Source organism: Protopterus annectens, chromosome 3.part1 (genome assembly GCF_019279795.1).
Source record: "Protopterus annectens isolate FY-2018-M chromosome 3.part1, PAN1.0, whole genome shotgun sequence".
NCBI classification, from domain to species: Eukaryota; Metazoa; Chordata; order Ceratodontiformes; family Protopteridae; genus Protopterus; species Protopterus annectens.
The window spans coordinates 1,020,635,173-1,020,659,656 of record NC_056732.1 but is presented as its reverse complement, the minus strand read 5'-3'; the positions used below and the strand labels follow the sequence as shown (position 1 = coordinate 1,020,659,656).

General features: G+C 38.7%; 1 protein-coding gene across 1 annotated transcript in view; it reads right to left on the bottom strand.

Moving 5' to 3' along the window:
* Positions 1 to 218: 218 nt before the first annotated feature.
* Positions 219 to 24,484, bottom strand: part of PRELID3A (PRELI domain containing 3A) — a 528,271-nt gene continuing 504,005 nt past the window's right edge. Inside the window, exon 6 of the mRNA XM_044067173.1 lies at positions 219 to 3,386. Within this exon, the coding sequence (XP_043923108.1) occupies positions 3,300 to 3,386 (87 nt within the window). The 3' untranslated portion in view covers positions 219 to 3,299. The remainder of the gene's footprint in view (positions 3,387 to 24,484) is intronic.

The following is a 24,484-nucleotide window of genomic DNA, read 5'->3' as shown; positions in this document are numbered from 1 at the left end:
ACATTTTTTAGTCCCCCTTCTATTGTTCGTTTGGGCCAATTTTGACTCAAGAAGCTTTTTCATATTAGTGGACCTTCTAAAAGTTATTACAGGATTTAACAGCGTTTAACGTTTATTTGCTTGTGGAATTAAAGCAGTTTGTGGAGTTACAGCAGTCTTTTGGTGGTGTATTCTAAACAGACGGTATTGCGCCACTTGGTGTATTGTTTTTACATCATTCTTTGGAGCCAACATTACCAACGCCTTGTTCTAAGTGCAGTGTGGTGGTTTTTTTTCATATTTCTAACTCTGCATTTATAACAAAGTTTAAATCTTCGGTACTGTAATCATTATCAATGTATGCCTTCTTGTCAATGTTATTTAATGCTTTACTTACTCACACACTTACTGTCACCCCTTGGCTATGTCTTGCACATGCAATCTTTGTTAAATGCTTTAATGGCAGCAACGTTTTTTTTCTTTAGTTTCCTAAGTGCCTTTCTTACTTGTTATCATGTCATTATGGCCTAGTTCATGGCTAAAAAGGGTCCCTGGACCAGTTCACTTACTGGTTACCAAAGTATACATAATAAAGAAACTGTCTCCATCCTTCTCCTCGGTCAGTCTTCAGTACTGTACTCCTATTCCAAAACGTCACCGGCTAACAAATACAGAAAAACATATACTGCACACAATACACATGCACATCTATCCCAAAAGAAATACATTACACTGCCTCGTTTTAATGTCAGCATGCACAGCATGTAGATTCATCCCATAATCTTCTTCATACATAAAAGCTGCTCCCAGCCTCCAAAGTGACAACCAGATCATATAATTTTGCCTAATATTTCTGAATATGAACCCAGTTGTCATTCTGTATTTTCATAAAAGATGGAAAAAGAGTAGCTAATTCTTCTAAGCATTTCTTACCTATCTATATGATGTTTTCACTTTTTTGTCTAATACAACTAAAACATACTGGCTGACAAGACATCTAAAAAGATTACAGCCTGCTCAAATATTCCTCAGAATGTACTCAAGATAAACTAATGAATAAATTTCTTACATTAAAGTTTTCCCTTCTTAACTAGGGTTACCATCTGACCATCTTTTTTGCTGGCTGCAACAGGGTTTTAATGGAAATTTAAAAAAAATGTGTTAATAGCTAGGTTGTGATACCTGATAACATCACTTATAAGTGAAAACGTTTAACATTAAGAGCATTAAAATTTATTCTGCTGTGCAGCAGTTATGCACTTTAAAACACACAAGGACTGTTTATATTTTCCTAAATGCTTTCTGCCATGTGCCTAGTGACCATCAAGCATTCCTCTGTTGGACTACACTAATTTGTTCCATGTAGTGTGTGTGTGTGTGTGGGGGGGGGGGGGTCACCAAAAATCACACAGGGGACAGATTTCTTGTGGGGCTATCACTCAGGCAGCAGTGAAGATTCTTTGTGCCCTGTGTGGCATTTTGATAATACAGGTGTTTATGATGCACTAACCCCACAGCTAGGTAGGAGGGACAAGCAATTGGCATTACCAGGGAGGCATGCAAGCTTTTGTGCACTCACAATGAAGGCTATCATCAAGAGGTGGCCTTGACAGGTGAGTACACACCCCCAGCCATGTATCTGTATCACTGTTTCACCTATAAGGGTATGTAACTGTGAGCAGCCAGCTCTATCCCACTGTCCCCTGCTAGCGCCATCAAGCACATGAGATACTAAATAAACTGCCTGGACCATAGTCATAGCTTTAGCCATCTAAGCCACTGGAACTGAATTTGTCCTTTATATTTTTTTTAACTTCCACATTCTCTTATAATTTGCTTTGCTCTATCTGGCAGTTCCTATAAATAAATATATGCTTCATATTGGAACTGTAGCCAAAACAGGAATAAACACAACCATGAAAAAAACAGCAAACCATGAGAAACATTGTCTGGTAACTCCTGCTACTGTACATGCCTTCATCCTGTAGGCACAATGCTGGGAAAAATCACAAAAAATTCCGAACCAAAGAAAAGCAGATTATACAATAATGAGCTGGCAAACACCATAAAACATGCTAGCAAGCACCTTCCTAACCCCTCACCAACATGCACATAGACGCATACAGACCGCCCCCCCCAAAAAAAAAGTATATGCTTCATTTGCTATAGATTAATGTCATCAGCAGTGCAAACCATGTCCTATACATGTCTCTGCTTTGTAAATTCATTTGTTTTCATTTAAGGCACAGTCTCTGCCCAGTTTCACACTACCTTTACAGAATAAAAACATATTTAAAGCAAACACTTTACAGCTCTCTATAAAGTAATCAAAACAAAAAGCAATACATTTTGATTCAGATAATATTAACATTTTACAAATGAGTGATAAAAAAAGATGCATTTTGTGTGTGCATTAAGGCACTAGAGAGTTTAATCATGTGATAACCACTTGCCTTAGTGAGGAAGTGATCACAGCCTGTAGCCTTGTGCCTTACCACAAACCTAAGGGTGTGGTTATCACACAACCCACATCCTTTTGTGCCCGCACATTTACTTGGAAAACAAGTCAGTTTCATACTAAACTTAAAAGGCAAATGACTAAATGTCCTGTCCCTGACAGAAGCATTATAATAAGGCACAAGAACCAGTGGCTAACTATTATCCGTATGTTAGCTTTAAGCAGGTGGTGAGGAAATGAAGTAAGAGAACTGCATTTCAGGTCATCTGCTTAAGATCATGTGACATCCTACAACCAATAAAACTACCAGACTTTTTTTATCTCCATTATAAATATAGCTACATAAATAATTTTTTAGTCAGTGCAACAACTCAAAAGATTCACTAATTTTTCATCACAGCAGGCAGCTGACTACAATGCCTTCTTCCAGAACAGCCACTACCAAAGCTATCTTAATTAAAAATACACAATGTAATGTACTTCCAGTGAGATTCAGGCTATTGAAACAGGTAGCTTTAAACCTGATCTCCATGGAGTGTATCTTACTGAAAACTAGCAGTACTTCATGTTCTTGTACCACAAGTTTCACATCAGATGAATAGTTCTACTTTTTTTTTTCAACCTAAACCATGCACTAAAATAACTAATGTTAAAGTCTATGTAGGTATAGCTCAGTGACATTTTGCAAGTAATAATTTGCACTGGACATGATGAACCAAAACAATAACTAAGTAATATTTCAATATGAATAAACAGAATGGAGCACATCAGAGAGAAATGGCTGCTAAGACTTCCGTTGTACAACCGTGAACTGTAAACAAGTTGGGGTACGTCAGCTGTTTGTAGAAACAGCCACTACTGCTCATTTCATGGTTTCTTGTGCTGATATCACCAGTTCCACTAGTTCAGAGTTCAGCGTACCAATCATCCACTCCATGGATTTGTTACCCTGAAAATAAAGACGGGGAACATCAGTTCCTATAAAACTCTCTAGTCACTTTATACATTAACATATCATGAAATCATTTTTTTCTATCAGAAATTACACATTTTCTTTGAGGTAAAACAAATGCACTCAAAATTTAGTACAGAGATCATTTATGTTGACAAAATCTGTAACAACAGTCAACAATCCTTCTGCCTTTGCGAAGATATAATATTGTTAAATCGCTGATAATACTTCCTAGCAGGTCTACAGCAGCATAACAGTTTGGAAATACTTTCAAAAGTGCCCTTTTAAATAAAGCCAATTCCAAAAATGTTAACTAAAAGGTTAAAATACATTGGACGGTCTCCATACTTAAACTGCACAGTCTCTACAAAGCAGAAGACAACAATGCCTGTCTTGCTACCTAAACATCTGGTTGATAGAATGTTTCATCTCTTTATACCTGCAGTATCAGGATCAGATGTATACAAATAAGTTCAACAACTCTAAAATTGGTGCGTCATTATTTTGGTTTTGTTTGCAGAAGTAAGGCCACTTGATACAATTGCCTTTTTCATAGGCTTCCTGGGAACACTGTCAAGTTCAATGACTTGCCTGACAAGAGTACGCAAATAAATGGAGGCTAACAGAATGAAACCTGAGATGAGAAAAGATGAAACTTACAACTCACAGACTTAAATCCATTGCACTTAAGTATCAAGTATATCTGAAAACATAACTGCATTGTTTCTGTTAAATTTTACTTCATTAAGTGTGTCCTACATACTTAATGGGCAAGTCTGCTAAAAATTAAATGTGTTTTATGGTATGTATCAACACAATGATTTACTAGCACTCAAGGACAGACTCAGTAAATCCAAGGGGTGGGAGTTTGCCTCCCCAGTACAGCTAAAGTAGATAATCCAACACAACTGCAGAATTATATTACTATATTTTCACTGATGTTATCTATTTATTTTGATGAAAAGTAAATTGATTTTCCTGTTCTGTAAGAACCTTTTTGGGGATTAAAACTTCTGGCATATACTTTCAGAGAAACTGACTGGGTATCCAAGTGGAAGCCAGAACTTTTTATGACAAAAAGCATACTTTTCAAATATCTCTTTACTGTTTGCATTTCAAGCAGGATTTAAAAATACACTAAAAGTGATGACAATCTAGAGGGTTGTGATTGGGTGTTATTTGCACTCGAGGTGAATTTTAGCATCAATGATGAGAACACTTAATAAATGGTTAGGATCGGAGAGACAGAAGGTTAACTCTTTGCAGTGCATGGGGTTTTATCTACTCAATATACTACCAGTTACAAAACAGAAAAAAGCACAAAGTGTTTTACCAGCGTTGAAAGCCAGTAAAGCACTTAGTGAGTACAGTCACACAGACAACATGTAAATATAACTGTAAGAAAAAGTCAGGGACAGTTTTTAAATCCAAGTAACTTACAGGCTAAGGTCTGTAACATTTCATGGATAGAAAATACGGCACAAGATATTAAGGGACAGTCGAGAGTGAAGGAATGTCCCTTGTGTGAGACCCAACTGTAACAGAGCTCAGGGGGTGTGTAAGGTATGTGACAATTGTTACACACCTCTGAAGAAGCTGTTACAGTCGGCTCTTGGTCTCCAGAAGCGCTTTATAATTTTTCCTTTTTTTCTGATTTTGGAATGTAATCATGGCCCTCCATGCACTACAAAATTCTTTCTTTCTTTTAATGTTTGCATAATGATGTATACATGATTTCTATCTTCGGGATTTTGCTAGTTTTCTTATACGATTACTCATCCATAAAGAGAATGACTTCTGCACTAAATCCCATTACCAACAATACATACAAAATATGTGGGGGTTTAGTGTTTGATACATGAAATATTTACGCTGCAGGTCTAGGGAACAGATTTCATGATGAATTCAGATGCCAAGATACAAGCAAGACCCTAGCATTCTACTTATGTTTCTGTGTTTTTTAGGTTTGGTTAGAGTTTCCCCTGACTTCAACGGGCTATTAAATACCTGTTTCGTTTGAACATAGATTTAAGTAGTTCTTCAGCTTTTTATGAATGGAATGTCTCAAATGGGAGATCTTTCTGTAGCTCTGAGGCACTTTTTAATATTTTTTGTAATATCAGTTAATTTTTCTCATGTATTTTATTATAGTGAGAGTTATATTAGGACTTTTTAGAAAGTTGGTATAGATAGTGAGAATTTTGCCTATTTTGCTGTTAAATGCCATTTAATAATTTTATTTTTATGGCTTGCTTTATATGTCCAATTTTGCTTTGGGGGTCTGAGTGTGTTTATTTTGTGTGTCCAGTATGTAAGGTTATTTTTTACACTGATGTCAATTTGAAACATGGTCTCTATTTTACCTTTTTTATTTTGCTTTTTAACTAAGTATAGTTTTATTTTGGGGGGGAGGTGTTCTTTAGGCCTTTTATGGTGTTGGAGTTGTGTGCCCCTGTGCAGTACAAGAAACTTACTTTTTAACCAGTAGAAGCTTAAATGACACAAGAGTGCAGATAAATTGTGTTGATGCACCAAGATGATGATTCACCAACATTGCAAATAAAGAAAATATATCTACACAGTGTTCCAGTACCAGATAAATGTTCTCAGTATGTCCTTTATCTAGGGTCTACCATTAGGATAACTACAACAATATCTATTTATCTGTGCATATTAAACACACACATCTATCTATCTATCTATCTATCTATCTATCTATCTATCTATCTATCTATGTATCTATCTGTCAGTCTATCTATCTGCACACCACTTTCTTATCTAACTAAACTGGTAGGTAGGCTGGTCCGCAGACCATTTTCAACTATGACCTGAACCAGAGGCCCATGGAGGCAGTGATGCAAGTTTAGGATCAGTGTAAAGACATACTGTAAATACAGATAGACATCAAAAAGAATTAGCATTCATGTAACTAGGAGGACACATACAATACAGACAAAAAAGTATGTGTTGTATAAAATTCCACAGTGTAATAAAACTTACAAAATCAGCATGTAAGAGGTTTGTTTACATGTATAGAAATCTATATTGATAAAAAAGGATTTCTTACACAGTGCAGGAGAGCTGGATAACTATCGGTAAGTAGCAGTCGACTGCAATGCACTAGCTAGGGTTTTATGTTTGTGTTAGTCAAATTAGTTAATTAGTACATTAATGGCCAGTGCATTATTAGTATTTATTGTTGGATGGTTAGATATACTCTAGCAGGCTTTAAGTTACCTTGAGAAGATACTACAAAGGATATGGATTTTCTAACCACCACAGATACATGCTGGTCAAAAGAGTGCCTGTTATCGGCATACGTATCCAGATGCTTATGACTGTGTCAAAAGCAGCAGCATTTGTTATTCTTTTTTTCCCTGTGGTTACATAAGTTCTTCCTAAATATTCCCCTATTTCTATTCCCTTATCCAAATGCCTATCTTCCCCCTGTGACACATCTGTGTCTTCTTCCTTCACAGTGTTATTTGCAAGTACTCTTTCTACTCTTTTTTAGGCTTTCTACTCCTCCTTGTACCTACCTCTTCCAGCCCTTTTTCAGCAGTAATTTACTTCATACTTTCTTTGCATCAGGCCTTTTGGACTGTTTTATTTGTTGCTTCTGCTTATGCACCTATTAATTCTGTACTGTATATATTGAGATTTTAATGCATCTATAGTTACTGCTGTATTTTATATCATGTTACTGAAGTTTTCTGTACTTTGTGTTACCTCTGAATAATATTTGTTCTGTATAGAGATTTTCTTCCCGGGCCTCTGCTGAAAAAGGCACATGCTGAGTCAGACATACCTGCTTAACAAACGTCAAAATAAATAAATAGGGAATATTTGTCTTTGTCTTTATTTCCTGAGGCAACTGATTCCAGCAGGCTGGAACGTCTTTGCTAAATCATCTTTCATCTATGTCAAATTTTCAAACTGAGGGTGGAGAAGGTTTAGTGTTTTGTCATTATTGTACCTTAAACTTAAGATGAGGACCTCATATTACAATTAGGTTACCAAGGACATAGAGAAGTGGTTGGACACAAGCTTAAGTTTAACTGCTTATAGCAGCAAAGTAACTTTAGAGTTACAAGTAGGCATTTTTTTTCTAAGTTAAATCACTGACATTCATATTTTGGGGAAAGACTGCTTATGTTGGAGTTTAAAATTATTAAGACTAGGGCCTACTCTATTTGAGGGATTAGTAAATTAATGGCCAGTGCATGATTAGCGTTTATAGTTAGCTGGTTAAATACATTATAGCAAACTTTTAGTTGAATGCAAACTCTGTTCTATATTGTGTGTGGACTGAATGCTAATGTAAGATTTAGGGGAACACCTGGGCACTTATAATTTCATACTGGTATAATCTTTTGTTCATAATGTGCAAATATTTTGATGCATCTGCTATCTTTTAAGTTTTTGGTGTAACCAAAAACTCACTGAACTATCTTTGCTACATTAAATATAATTTTTTTCCTGATAAATCACTGATAAATCAGATGTAGAGTACAGTTGCATAAGCTGAACTTGCCATAACATTAGCTGTTCAAATGATCACTGCAGCACTAGCCTCAGCTATATGGGTTATATCCTACTAAGGATATAACAACCAGCCAACTTCCAAAGCTTCAGGGCACCTTCCACAAGCTCACACTGTCAAGCAGCTCCTAGCAAAGCTTGCTCTACTTAAGGAAGGAATCAAGCTTATAGTGCTTTGTAAAAGTATGTACAGAGTACCAAGGAGCAGTTCCTAGAATATGTCTAGAATTCAAACCTTTCCAAAAAGCCATAGATGATGCTAAGGCCCTGGTAGAGTGTGTCTTGATCCTGTCTGAAACAGATTTGTCATGGTGAGTATAACAAATGATGCAGTGGTGCAAAGGTAGTGTTGTCATCTCACAGCAAGAGGTTCTCCGGTTGGATTCTTTGCTGGGGTGCCTTCTGTGTGGAGTTTGCATGTCCTCCCTGCATTCATGTGGGTTTCCTCCGGGTGCTCCAGTTTCCTCCCACGTTACAAAGACATGTGTCTGGAGCATTTGTGCCCAGGCCTCTGCTAAAAATTGGCTTCATTCCAAGTCGGACTTTCCCGGTTAACAAATGATAAATAGATAAATAAATAAAATAAATAAAAATGGTAATGGCCTTAGACAATTTGACCATTTGGATATACTCTGTTTTGACACAGGTTGCCCTTTCTACTTACCTTCACAAGACATAAACTGATCCAAAGATCTGAAAGATTTAGTTCTGTCAGGATAGTACCTGAGTTGTCTGTGGGCATCCAAGCTATGGAGTACCTTTCCTCCCTTATTTCTAGGTTCAGGAAAGACAACAAGGAAATGTATAGTTTGGTTTAAAGTAAACCTGGACACCACTTTAGGCATAAAAGAAATATTCATTCTCAATGAAATCCTATTCATATGGAAAATGAGGTAGGGTTGACTCACCATAAGAGCTTGCAACTCAGATACCCTTCTTGCAGAGGTCAGAGCGATCACTAAAACTGTCTTCCATGTTAAGAACCTCAAGTCAGCCATATTAGTTGGGTCTACATTACCTTGTCAAAAGGCGTCTTCATTGAATGCCTTTTCGTCGACACATAAACAACAAACATCCAAAACTCTGAACTTCAGAGAAGTTTTTCTTAGGGGAAAAAAATCACTTGGCAAACCAACAACCAAACTGTCAGATCCTACGAAGTAGGGGGCTTTACCTCCCACACTCCCCCAACTAAATATATCAACTATGAGATTGGCAGGTCTATATTACATTGTTGAAAGCCGACAGTAGCGAACGCTTAGAATATCGAACGTGTAAACGGAAATCTCCATAAGGGGAGATTTCTGTTTACTTCAATGTAGTGCGGTCTCGGAGTTGGTATATTTAAGTAGCGGGGGGTGTGGGGCTTGCCCCCCTGCCTACACCCTTTTGTTTTGTTTTGGTTTAATAACTGTTTTAATGATGATTCGATGTTTTACTACTTCGATCAGTACTGTTCGATGTATACTGATTCAAAGTAGTAAAACTTCGATCATCTGATATAGACCCAATTACACTACAGTGGAGAAAAGGGCAAACTCCAAACAACGGCCAAGCGTTTTTTTTCCCCTGGGAAAAAATTTGATGAAGTGGCCATTCAGAGTTTTGGGTGTTCCTTGTTTATGTGCCGACTAAAAGGCATTTGATGAAAATGCCTTTTGACAAGGTAACATAGACCCGATTGGTTGGTTCAAACAGAGCAAACACACAGCAGCAGTACACAAGTACAGCAAGAGTGCAAGACCAGAACAATACCAAAAATCAAAACACAAACGACCAGCACAAATTTGGTGAACCACCAATAACTATTTATTGTAAAAACAATAAATAGGAAAAAATACTTCTGTAACACAAAATTAAGACCCCAAGGAGGGGCCACCAGTTTACTTGGAGGCCTCTTATGCAAAATCCCTTTCAAGAACATTTTGACAAGAGTCTGCCTTGAAAGAGAGGATCCATGGGCAGACATGCTGAAATGGCTGATAAATGAACCCTGACAGATGAATAAGAAAGGTCATAGGACATTAATACATACAAGTATTGTAAACCCAGAGAGCAACTAGCCCTAAATGGGTGCTGGTCCTGTTGTTGGCACCAACTAGAAAAACTTTTCCATTTCCTAATATATGATTTTCTAGTAGTGGGCTTTCTTGCCTCCATTAGTACCTGCTGCATGTCCTCAAAAAAAAGGTGTCTAAAAGGAATTGAGAAACTATCATCCAGGCAGTCATTTGAAGATGACTGGTGTCAGGGTGTATCAAACACTCCTGTTCTTGTGTGAGTAGATCCATTATGTCAGGAAGCTTGTGGTAATTAACCCTGGTCATTTACAAGACAAGGGAGGACCATGACTGCCTGGGCCAGAAGGGAGTCACCACAATAATCTTGGGGGGTTCATACTGTTTATTCAGAAGTACCCCAGATATTAGTGGAAAGGATGGAAAAGCATACAGGAACTTCCTATTCAAAGAAAAGAAATCTGCCTTCCAGGTCTTCTTGCACGGAGTCTTAGAACAGATTTTTTCCAGTTGATTGTTCAGAGAGGAGGCAAACAGGTCTACTTGTAGAACTCCCCAAAGATGGATCAAATGTGGTAAGAACACTGATCAAGTTCCCATTCATTATGGTCTGGTCCTGCTTAGCTTGTCTGCCAGCCAGTTCTGCTCTGGCAGAATGTATGATGCCTTTAGATTAAGACTGTCCTGTGAAGTTATATTCCAAGTTAGCATGCCTAGTCTGCATAGAGGTACAGCCTGATTTCCCCTTACTTGTTTATGTACCACTTGACTGTGGTATTGTTTGTAACCACTTGAAGAGGTCCTGGGGACTAAAGATGCTTCACAGAACTGACTGCATTGATCAGGGCAACCCTCTACCCTCTTTAAATATTGATGTGTTTGTGTCTGTCTTTGATGTCCCACATACCTTGCACTTTTATCCCTCCTGAAACTGCTCCCCAAGCAAAGTCTGTAGTCTCTGTGGTGACTGACTTGATTTAAGGATATGTGTTGTCTCCACCAAAAGATTTCTCTTCTAAAAAAAAACAGTACTAGGATCTGAAAAGATAAAGGGCATTGATGCTAGAACCAACGAGATTTCAGATACCTCTGTATCTTTCTCATGTGGAGTCCTGCCAGGGGTATCATGAGAATCATAGATGCCATGAGACCCAAAATACTGAGGTATTCCCCTCATAATTACCAAAGTCTGAGTGGAAAACCCTAGAAATAGATTGAAATAAAGGTCTATTTTTTGGAAGAAAATCTCTTTGAAGTTAAGTGTCTACTTAACCCAGGAATTCAATCCTATGTGAGGGAGTCAAGAAAGTGTTTTGAATGTTCTTTTGGAATCCTAGCTTGTGCAGGAGATCTCTCACTCAAGAGTGAGATTCCTGATATTTTGAAAAAGAGTCTGCACAGATAAGCAAGTCTTCTAATTATGGAAAATGTGGATACCTTGTAGCCTGCAATGAGCTATAAATGGAGCTAGACACTGTGAACACTCTTGGTGCCGTGGATAGTCCAAAGGGTAAGGCACAGAACTGATAATGTGATCCACACACACAAAACCTTAAGAAATGTATGAAGTTTAGGTGAATAGGGATGTGATAATAAGCATCTTTTAAGTCTAGTGTCAACAGGAAACTTGAAAGAGGAAGAGGAGGTAACAGGTTGTGAAGTGACATCATTCTGAATTTGGACACTATTACAAAAAGATTTAAGAAAGATCCATAACTGGTCTCCAAACATTTTCTTTCTTTCTTTGGTGTTAGGAACATCCCTGAATACAACCTCTTCCACACCTGGGAAGGGGAACTGGTTATATCACTCCTTGGGAAAGCATATGATGAAGAATTGGTGGAAACAGAGTCTGATTTGCAGGATGAGGATTGACCCCTTAGAAGACAGGATTTCCTCCCACTGCAATCTGTAACACTGATGAATAGTTTTCAGAACCCATTTGTCTGACACAATCTGTTGCCAAACAGAAACATGGAGATTTAGACTTTCTGCAAGAGAAAGGGAGCTAGGGTGGGAGGGGATCACAAGGTCTCTTGAATAGTCATTACAGTCTTATTAAACTGTCCCTAGTTTTGAGAAGTTTAAGACTTCTTCTTCTTCTTAGATGTCTGTTTAACAGAGGGCTGAAAAATCTTAGAAATTTCCTGGATCAGCTTGCCCCTTTCATCATACTTTTTGTTCACCTCTTCAAAGGGGGGGGGGGGGGGGCAAACACTAAGTCTCTAGCTAAACGAGAATTAGAATTTAAAATCTAATTTTTCATCTGGGAGGTTCTGGAATAGAGCCGAGCAAACCTTCTTAAAACAGTACCACTTGCTATAGCGCTGGAAGAAGTATCGAAATGTCATTCACATACTGCAAACAATGAGTAGTGACCTGTGCAATAGAAAAAAAAAACAACTTATTTAAAGCAGATTTTTCTTCACAAGAAGAAACTGTAGATTTATATTCCTCATATTTCACAATTTGTCAGAACAAACTTTAACATAAGACTCTGGCAATTAAAAGTTCTGAAAATCAACATGGCAGAAGTGTACACTTCTTTCCCATACATATCAACAATTTTCCCATCCTTATTAGTAAGATTAAGATTGGAATCAAGTGCTTAGCAGCAGAGGAGTCAACCAAGGCTGTAGCTGCTGGGTCAGGTTTGGGAATAATGTATAAAATTTTAAAAGAGTGAGGAACTTTACATATCTTATCTGCCTTTTTAGGGTCAGCTGGATGAATATCAGGAAAACTGCAGGCAGTAAGATACACATCTTCTAAAGCAGTTAGGACAGAAGGAATGGGTGTAGCATCTGAAAAATCCTTCTGTAACAGCTCACAGTATTTTCTGAGGGACTGAGAAACCCCAGTGTTCTTCCACTGAAAACACTGGGACATTCTAGCAATAGTCTTAAGGAAAGAGAAACCCGCACAGGGAGTATAGACTGTGTATGGTCTAAACTGCAGCAACAGCTTGCTTCATTGTTACAAGCAGTTTGCTACAGTTTAAAAGGACAAACAATCTTTTTTGTTTTTATAACTAAAACCTGAGTACTGCAGCACTCTGTGCAGGTAAGGTATAAACTACAGCTGCTACATTTGTAGCAAACGGTTTGCTAGAGTTTAAAAAGAAGAATATATATTTTTTTTATCTAAAACTTGATTGCTCTGTAGCACTCAGTGCAGGTAGGGTATAAACTGTAGCAACTGTCTGCTACAGTTGAAAAGAAGAAAATATTTATTTGCTTTTTAATAAAATATATTGAAGGAGGGTTGGAGGAAAGGCACAAAAACAGGACCTGAATGGCTGGGGTAGGGCGGAGAGGGGTATGTGTCATGCATCTGGCCAGTAGAAGTAACATCCTTTTTTTATCTTCAATGGAATAGCTGGTGGGTATATATCTAAATCTAATAAGCCGATTATAATGCAACAATTTGTTTGTTACAGAGGGATTTAGGGTAAAAGATGAGTGGTCTGACATACAACAAATGGTCACAGCACAGTCACCCATCTGCAGCTGAGGCAAAGTGCTAGTGTGCTGTGGTGGCAAAGATGTTTGCTTAACTTTCTCTGTTTGTGGCAGGAAGAAGAACCAACTGTGGGACCCACAATCTGTTCTATAGTCAAGTTGAAAATGGTGCCTCCTTCCTGGGGAAGAGGAGCAGCAAATGCTAGAAAAACTACCAGTCCACAAAAGTTACTTTTTGACAGAAAAAAAAACAGTAAAAAGCACGTTAAAACATTATGGCAGCCCCACAATGGAAAAATAAACACAATGTTTCCACAGAAAATATGTTTTCAATTGATTTACACAACTTTTAAAATGACAGAAAAAATGAGAGCCCAGTTTAAAATAATATTCCAGTCTTGAGACAGTCCTTTAAAATGCAACACTCCTAGCTTTAAAATAACCTTCCCGAAGCGGAAAGTAATACAAACTAAAATAAATTTAAGAAAATATAATTTTTTTTCCCCAAAGGGAACTTATTTCTCCAGCAAAGAAAAGCACACACTGACCATTCATCCTGAAAAGCCTCAGAGGAGCATACTCTTTGGTGACAGTAAAGCTCTGAAGGGCTTCATGCTCAAACTTCTCTTTTGGTCAGCTCAGCTCGAGCTTTGTGACAGTCTGGGCACATGGAAGGTGGGCTGAAGCTTTGGAAGCTGGCCATCTGTTATAGCCTCGGCAGGATAAAACCCATATAGTTAAAGCTACTGCAGCAGTGATCATTATTATGTAATGTTCTTTGCTCTCCACTTTTAGTAGCGGAGCCCCTCTGTGTACACCTGCAAAGAAGGTTATAACATCTGTAAGGATCTTAGTTGTGATGTTAATAAAACTAAACAACAACAATGGATCTAATACAGATCCCAGAAGAACTCCAGCAGTAAAATGACCAGAGCTATAGAGTGTATTCCCTTATACTCTGAAAGATAGGTTGGCAGATTAGCACTTTTCTCCAGAAATATAGAAGGCTTTTCAGTTTGACCAGTGGCACTTTACAATTAGCACTCCCAAAGGCTCTTTTAAGATAAATAAAGATTCCTCCTGCTAGGTTAACATTTTAACATTTTTTAATATTGTCATTTACTTCTTTGATGAATCTTGGTAATGTGCTAAGGGCTATGCTAGGATATATTAATTTAATAGTTTAGTTATTTTTAAGTTAGTCTTTCTTTAGTTAGAACTAGATCTGCTTTGCCAGTAATCAAATTTTGGACTGGCTAACTGAAGTCAGTGTTTCATTTTTTCTATTTTATTTTTAAGATTTTCAACCTAATATGAAGAAATTTCCAAGTTTGGATGAAGGTGAGTAATATTTTTGAGTGGTAAAAGGAGTTTTTTTGTAAAGTGAACTGAAAGGAGGTGTGGTTTGTGTTTCACTTTATTTTATTACTTTTTATGTTAAAGTAGATATTGTGTGTGTGTGTGTGTGTGTGTGTGTGTGTGTGTGTGTGTGTGTGTGTGTGTGTGTGTGTGTGTATACATACAGTAAACTCTCAGTTAACTTGCACCTATGCAGATCGGTAGATGCCAGATAACTGTAGTTTCTGATTGCTTGAGAGTTACTATTAAAATAGGTCTGACTAATACTGTACCCTATACTATTTGTTTGGTTTGACTTGTTCTCAGGTTGGGGAGAGAAAAATAGGCCTGACTAATAAAGTACTCTATACTATTTGTTTGGTTTGACTTATCCTCAGGTTGGGGAGAGAGGGAATTTATTCCTAACTTCCTTTTTTTTTACCCAAAACTCCAAAAACATAAGGTATACTTCTGCGGGGGGAAACAGAAAGTGCAACACATGAAAATTGTACTGTATTTCTTCAATTTTTTTGCCAGTTGCTTGAGTTCCGGTTTACTGAGAGTTTACTGTACCATGCATGACTTTTTTCTTTTTTTAACTTTTATTTTACTTTAGATTTTAGTGACTATTTTAGCTGTGGTGGGTTCCAGACATTTTTAATAGAAGTGATGAAATGTAAAAGATGCTAATAAACTTGTCATGATACACAAAAGATGGTACAGCTAGCTGGTGAATGAGATGGTAAGACATCTGTTCAAGTCATCAGTTTATAAGGCTTGATTAGTATGTTGGATAGGCCAGTGGTGAAAAGATTAAATAATGGATTACAGAGTCTTTTTCAGTGGTACGAGGTATGAATCAGTCACTGCAGTAGCCTACCATCTCTAGTGGAGACTGTGGTTAATCTCGGGCTTTTTAACAACATGGGACAGGGACAGCGAGAAGTCAGAGAAATTTGGGGTATAAAGCAAAAGCTATATAATATAATGACAGATCTATAAGAAAAGGGTCCCTCCATAACAGCAGGAGTAATGCTGTCAGACATTACAACCTATAAGCAAGTAAAGCTTCTCAAGCTGCCGAGCACCATTCTTGCCATAATGGACTGCAGTGCCAAACCTCTTTAGGTCTCTGATGTGACATGTGAAAGGAATCAAAGGCCTAGAAAGGCTAGTTATGTACTTATGATAATGTTGGACCTTAATTACTTATGTCCACCTACTTCAAAGCAAGAGACTGTTCACTGCTAGGCAGCCTCAAGCAGCCCACTGACTTCTCTCTAAACCTCAATCTCCTACTCTCTGATTTATACAATGTACCACTTCTCCCTCAGTACTTCACACTGAGTATGCCGTAACCACCCAATGGCCAATTAATGAACATATGTAGACAGTGATCTGCCATTTGACCAACATGTAGCCAAGATAGTAAGAAGATAATTCTATGCCGCACAACTCATAAGCAAGGATATGGCATCCAGGTCCAAGGAAGTAATTATGCCACTCTACTCAGCCCTTATCGGACCTATCATTGGGTATGACGCCCCCTTTGGCATGTACCTGGCCAGGCACTTGCAACAGCTGGCACGTCCTCAAAGGCTTTTCACCAGAAGAATCCATGGTTTAAATACCCTGTTCTACACAGATCACCTTAATGTCCTATCTCTGTACTCAGTTTCCTACAGGTTACTGAGAGGCAATCTATGCCTACCATATAAGGAGTGTTTGGATCCAGCTCTGATGGACTACTTGCACATCCACAAGACAAACAGCACCAGAAGTACTTAATCCAAGGACTGAACTTTGTCTGTAACATAAATAGAACCTGCTGGAGGGACCGATATGTGTCTCAAAGGATCCTTGCACTATGGAATAAGTTCTGTAACTACATGAAGCAGAGTTCATCCCTGACCCTGTTCAAAAGTAACCTTGATTATTGGATGGGAAATTGCCAATTTACCTCTGGCATGGCTCCTATGTCTCTAATAGATAGAGGCTGACAGTAAGTAAATTAATTCCCACCTAGCATACCCCCCCCACACACACACACACACAAACACACACACACACACACACACACACACACACACACACACACACACACACACACACACACACACACATAACCCTTAGCTACCACCTTACTAACATACTCCACCACACAGGCTTCCAAGGAACTCTGGGACAAAACTGGGTTGGGTTGCACAGCTAGGCTGTAAATACTCTGGTGGTTATTAGTCTAATATGAGCTTATGAACCTAAATCTCGGGAACAAAAATACCCTAGAATAGGAACAGACAAGCTTCAGAAGGTCAATAAGACCTGTCAGGAATAAAACTGTGACAATGCAGAGAGGTAAAGAGACTAGTTTTGTTGACATGGATAATTAAGATTCAACATTATGGCAAATACATGACTTTTGTATCTTAAATTATGCAGTCTATCCACTTCAAAGTTTGGGATAGGGTTCCCAGCTAGATGCTTTGGGTGGTATTATAAGAGGATACCATGGAGTATGACAGCCCCTATAGGAAGACCTGTATCTAGAGATCACATTCAGCTTTTAATGTCTTGCAAAAGTATGCGGTGAAGTCCATGTCACTGCAGCATAAATGTCATCTATGAAAGAGTTTCTGAAAAAGGCAGATGAGGTAACCATTGATTTGGTAGAATATACCTTTAGTTTGATTGGAAGTATCTTATTACCTGCAAAGGATAAACAGCCCGACAGCCATCTGGGAAAATTTACTTTGGACACCTTCTATCTCAGGTTTGCAGATACAAAGAATACAAACAATTGGTCATGTTTTCTATGTTGTTATCTTAATTGCATATGCTTCTTTTGGAAATGCATGGTGTACTCTCCTCTATTAGAATATTGTGTAAAAAATACTGGAAAGTGAAAAACCTGATTAATGTTAGTTTCTGATGCTATTTTGGGCATAAAGGAAAGGTTAGCTCATAAGATGACCATGTCTTTGTGGAAACAGAAAAGTGCTGTTATGAACCTCTTCACTGAGGTAACTGCTATCAGAGAAAGTGTTTCCCGAGTTGAACTGGTTGGTTCAAATAGGGGACAGGTAACCTTCTCCAAAACTAAGTTAAGGTCTTAAGGAGGAACTGGATCTTTAATAAGGGAGTTGAAGAAGAAAGGTCCCTTTTAGAAAGACCTTGCACACCTTCAGAGGGAGTAGTTCGTGAAAACTAGACATTGCTTAACAGTGGAGAAGCTACAGTCAGTGTGAAGCAAAGGAAAGTGGAATTGTAAAACTGAATGGATTAAAGGTGAAAAGGAGTCTAGACCTCACCAAATAGCTCAGAAAGAACTTTTTCCATTTGTTTTTTGGAGATCTTCCTAGCAGACAACATCTGTGATGCAGTGAGGAGTTGAACCATTCTTAATGGCATGACATGAAGGGTCCCTGGCCATCAGCAGAATAGGAGAAACTATGCAGGTAACTTTAGGGAATAAATGTTCAAGTGAGGCCTGCCAGACAGATGAGGCATGAGACTGAGAAGTGGATCCAAAAGCAGGGAATTATCCATGAGATAAAACCAAAGCAAGGGGAAATAGAGTTGTCAAAGCCAGAAATTGGATATGAGGATCACATCTGCCCTGAACTTTCTGGCTTTCTGTAGCAATCTTGTGACTGGGTAAGTGGTAGAAAGGTGTACAGAAGTCCAGGTGGCCACTGGTGAACTACAGGCTCCCTGGGAGTCTGTTCCTGGGAGGGATAAGGGCAAAGAAGTCATTGCATTTGGAGCTGGATGGGTACACAAACAGAGGCTTTCCTCATTAACAGAATATCATCAGTGCCATGCTTGGGTTAAAAGGCCACACATGAGGTACCATAATACATCTGCTGAGCCTGTCTGTTAAGTAGTTGATCTGACAAAGGACATATGTTTACTGTCAGAGAGAGGTGTGACAGAAATTCTGCCCATTTCCACACTCCTGTGGCCACTCATTAAAAGAGGCATGACCTGGTCCCACCTTGTCTATTGATGTACACCTTCAACACTGCCTGTTCAAATCACAATGGCAACCAGGGGGAAATGGTACTGGAAGGCCTGTAATGCTAGAAGGGCCATCCTCTTCTCTAGTATACTGATACACAGGTTGGTCTCTTGCCGAGTTCAAGTTCTATGAACCATATGTCCCAGACAATGCCTCCCACCCTAGGGCATATGCGCTCATGTTAACTGCGACTGACAGTAGAGGGAGGAGGAAAAGGGACATTCATCTATAAGGTTTTCAGTATGTAACCACTACTGCAGGTTAGTCTTGCATGGCTTGGATAGTTGTACTGTCTTGTACATGTCTGTCTCCAGCTCTGACCGTTGAGCCTTGAGGGTTCACTACAAGTAATATTGTACATGAGGCTGAAGGTAACTACCATCAAAACTAGCACCTTGAGAACCAAATAAGTGGGAGGGTCAGGATGCAGTAACAATTAATAAAGTAATTGTTAGCATAGTAACTCTACCCTCTGATAACTTGACAATCCTTTGTACAGTGTCCAGATGGCAGCCCATGAAGATCAGATTTTGCAATAGCTCTAATTTGGACTTTGCAACATTCATTGATATTCTCAAGAACAGACAACTGTAGTAAGTAGTTTCTTGTTTTTTACTAATGCCTCTTTGGTGTAAGGACTAGGAGTCAGTCATCTAGAAATGGAAAAGCAGAGATCCACTGAAGTTGCATGTGAGATGCATTCACTGCCATACACTTGGTGAACACTCCTGAGGGCTGTGGTGAGACCAAGTGACAGGGCCCTGGAGTAATAGCTGGCTCCCAGACAGAAATGTAAAAATCTAATGGATGATTCATCAGTAAGTAGATAGCCATCATGGAGATCCATTGAGCACAGAGAAAGGACAGATCTCACCATGACCATCCAGAATTTGGCATCCAAACAGAAGTGGTAAAATCTCCTGGATGATCCATCAGTAAGTAGATAGCCATCATGGAGATCCATGGAAAACAGGGAAAGGACAGACTTCACCATGACCATCCATAATGTGGTTTTAGTGACATGTTGATTTAAACACCTGAAACCTAAGATTAGTCTGAGGTCCTGTGTTTTCTTAGGTACTAAAAATAATCTCGAGTAAACCATAGGCTCATAAGTTCATAAGGGATAATGACCATAAGGGCCGTTATAAGCTTAGCAGTGCAACCCAAATGTGTCCCACAAGTTGTATGTTTTAGACATTTATAATGGGGTGATTGTTGGTTACAACATGATTTACTGACTTCCTGACTGCCTCTGTCCATCAGAGATGCACACACCAGACCAGGGGTGAATTTTCGATTTCCCATCCAATGATCCAAGTTACACTTAAACAGGGTTATGGGGAAAGACTCTGTTTCATATGGATGCGGAGCTTGTTCCACAGAAAGGGAATTCACTGAGATACATATCTGTCTTTCCAACAAGCAAAATTTAAATCTTTAGATGTGGAAGTTTCATCAGAGCAGGGTCCAGGGATGCCTTGTTTGCCAAGCATGGATCACTTTTCAGTAGTCTGTAGGAGACCAAGTATAGATAGGGCTTTGAGGTGATCTGCATAGGACATTGTGTTTATGCCTTGTATTCTTTATGTAAAGGACCTTTGTGGATATTCTGTTTGCTACATGTGTCTGGTCAGGTACATACTGAAGTGAGCATTATTCTGCTTGTTCTTGAAACATGGACTGTAACTCCTCCGACATGAATGGTTTCAGAAGCTGCTCCACATTCTTCTGTGCAAGCCAGGGAAGCTGTATTTGCTTCAGAAACCTCTCTGTTCCACTTGTAGCATAAACTCATGCATCTCAAACTGATATATTTTCATGCATTACTGCAGAAAAGTCTCTAGAACAGCAGCCTCTTTTCCTGCTTTCTTCACTATGACATTCATCTTACTTTTCATCAGTTTTTACACTATTTTAGTGTATTCTTCATTAAGGGCACAACCCTGTTAGTCTCCACACTGACTTCTTTTATTAGTTTAACAACTGGTGTCTTTTCATTTGTTAGTACTCAGTATCAGATTTGTCTCTTTCAACCTAATGCTAGATTTTGCTTTTTGTGTCTCCTCCTACATACTTTTCTTAACTGGGACAATGTATTTCTGGCAATAAATCTCCTTTATTTTTCTCCCCATATCTTCAGTTGTTCTTTAAATTGGAAAAAGTCTTGGACAGTTATCACATCATGTACTGTGTTATGCACTGGAAATGCTGGCTGCAACACTTTGCCTAGAAAGGTTTGTATTTATACCTGTATTACTGGGTGCTCCCCTTTGTCTCCATGTACATTTTACTTCAACTTTCAGTGTACTAGCTGTTTTATGCTTACAAACATTTTGTGATCAAACTAATTCAATCACACTTCATCAACCCTTGTAATTCCTTCCCTTCCAACCCATCTATCACAACAGAACATTTAATCAGCTTAGTAATATCACAGTGACACAAAGCAGACTTTACACTTCTATTAGTTAAAAGTTCACCATTATCACCTTGCTTCACATTCATCAGGCATGCTTTTAGATACAATTTGTTGGCTAACGAATTTTTACATGTACAGTACTGCTGTTAGTAACTGTGTAGTGCTTCTCTGTGTGTTCTTTTATACACCATTTAAAGCAAATCAACTCAGATGGTATTTTTTTTTTTGTTTGCAGACAAAGAAACTTACTTAGCTGAAAGCTTACTATTAGCCTTTGGTGCATGCAAGTCTGACCTGGAGTTTGTAATTTCAGTTATCAGCAGATCTTCTACTGAAACTAACTGGTCATAAGACTTGAGGAAAAAGTAGGATAGCAATTTTCTTAAGATGTTATGGAATGCCCATTTAAATTTACCCATAGCCATGATTTCTATAATTTTACTTATATGATTTACATGAGGTTCTAGCCACAGTTTAAACATGTATGTTGTCAACTATTTGTAACATTACCAATCTGTCCATAATAAATATTCAGTTGATAAATTTAACAGGCTAAGCCTCATGTCAAATGCAGCTCTATTGAAAATGTATTGTCTTCATCGTCTGGTTGTTGTTTGTCTTTTGGCTTTTTCCCAGTAAGGGGTCGCCATAGTGGAACTCCGGTCCGCTAATGATTGGCAGTAGATTTTTACGAAATGCAGAGGTGCCAGCTTGACGCACAACCTTCAAAGAAGGCATGCCCATTTACGCACGCATGTCTTTCGAACGCTACCCAACCATGGGGAGGACATGCAGACTCCACACAGAAGGCACTCCCAAGCCACACCAAGAATCGAACGGGAGAACCTCTTGCTGTGAGGTAACAATGCTACTGCCGTACCACCGCGGCATGTCTTCATCTTCTGGTAATTGTATGTATAGAAACCCTCCATGTCCATGTATACATTCAGATTTTAGTGGTCCCCGGTCAGGTCTGAGGACAACATCCTGGCCCACTCAGTTTGAAGCTAGTTCACACAAGAAGTGGGACTCTCAAATGCTAGCAAATACATTTCCTGATTGTCTTCTGCCTCAAGTTTCTTCTAAGGTGTACTGGGTTTTGGGATTCCCAGTTAGGTAGATTGTTGGTTCACTATAGGGTACAGTTGCTGATGCAGACTGAACAGGTGTTGGTTATTGATGGTACTTCTTTCTGTAGGTGTTGGCCAGAGGCTGTCTCCTTTCCTGGATTATCAAAAGGTGATGGTGAGTGGCTGCACTTCTTTTTGGAAGAGATGTAGTAAGTTTGCCAGTGGCTGCACAGCTTTATTTCAGGGCTGTAGGAGAGCTCACTAAAGTCTGTTTTGTCATGTAGACAGAACATAGCACCTCTACTTCACAGGAAGAGCTTACCAACACAAGATTTCTTCAAGGCAACCCTTTTCATTGTTACATGAATCCCCTTTGTCAGAACAACCCCCATAGGCAGACGTTATTTTAAGCTTCTCCCACAGTTTGACAGGAGTTAGTATTCCAAATCAAGTTCTCATTCAACATATGTTACTTTAAGCTCCTACATTTCAATGAGGAAAGTTGCACTCCTTTCAGGGACAGGGGCAAGGAAAATTCATGGTTTGTAATCAAACTATGTTTCTGACAACTACAACCATCAAAGTAGCATTCTGTACTGTTCACAGTGAAAAAAAGGTTCATGCAAATAGCTTTATCAGTTTTTAGATTAGGTACTTTTACAGACCTAAAGGAAAGTGCTTGCTTGCAACAAAACAATGGGAAATAAAGAAACAAATTCCAGTCCATTCACAGGTGTCTTTCAAGAGTTCAGTTCACAGTTGCAGTATTCCATTATACAGGTTTTTCAGAGCAAAACAGTCCTTACTCAGTGTTTTCAACATCCGTTAGCATACGGGTGTGAGATACATTCCACTAGCTCCGTAACAGCTTCTTTCCATATTGAAACTTCAGGAACATATTTTCAACTTCAGATTTTAGAGACATCTTTGAGAATGGCTTCTTCCTTCAAACTTGGCTTTATGAGGAGACTCTTCCTTGCAATCATCTCTCAACACAAGATATAAAAATCTGATTTCTTGCATCCCCCAAAATTCATCTACTTCTTAGGGGCTGCTACGGAATCTTGCCTCATTTTGGTTAGCCATGCTTACTCAGTGCTTCACTCTCATTATACGTCCTCTGTTAGAGGCCACCCTAGCAGACACAACCCCACAATGACCAGTGTATTTTCCAAGTTCAGCAGTCACTATACCACAAGATATATGTGTACATATGTACAAAACCTGCAAATGATATGGTTTAATTACTACCATTGGCAGGAATTATGCATGGATGGACAGCATACTTTCTAGGTTTGATCCTAAAGGCAAAAGCCAAGGACTAATGCACAAACCAGAAAGGCAGAAATCTAGCAAATCTCCTTTCTTGGAAGTACAGTACAGTTGTGTAAGGAAACTTACCGTCACACTATATGTTTGAATAAATCACTACTGCAGTAGCCTAAGCTATATGAGATGCATCCTGCCAAGGAGTGGATGTCCAGCCAGTATCCAAAACTATGGGTGCCTTCCATGCACCTGTATGTACGAAGACTCACAACAGCATGACAGTATTAAAGATCATGACAGAGTTTTCTTGCCTCACAGAAAAGGGGGGGCACGAGCCTTAAATAAGTTATGTGTTAACATAAAGGCAAAAGGCAAGGATAAGGGGGAACCTCACCCTGGCAGCTACTTCAGGAAGAAGAGAAAAGGGGTAGAACAGATGGAGGAATGTTAATATTGCAACAGTGATCTGTCTGAATATATGTTAAGGTAAATTTACTTACACAACTGCACTATGCTCATGATTAGACTACTGTTGCAGTAGCCCAAGATATATAGTGCATTTATAAATGTTTAGACAACAAGGGAGGAGGAAGAAGCATCAGTCCTATGAAAGTATGCTCTTGATTTGGAATAAAGTTCAATCTGTGATGTTCGGTGAAAGTATGTAGAGATGGCTACATTGCTGCCTCTAGAATACGTTTAGAGTCCACTGCTTTCCAAAAACCTCTTGAAGGAACCAGTGCTCTGGTACAGTCAGCTTTGACCTTGGAAGGAATAAAAAAAATGTGCTGCATGGGATAACTATCTAGGAATAGTTTACTTTGACACTGGTGGTCCCATTTTCTTAACTTCATACCAAATTAAAGGTTGACAGGAGGATCTAAAGGCCTTAGTCCTATTAATATAGTATCTCAACCAAAGGGTAAAAAGGTCACACAGACCGTGCAGTAAAAACTG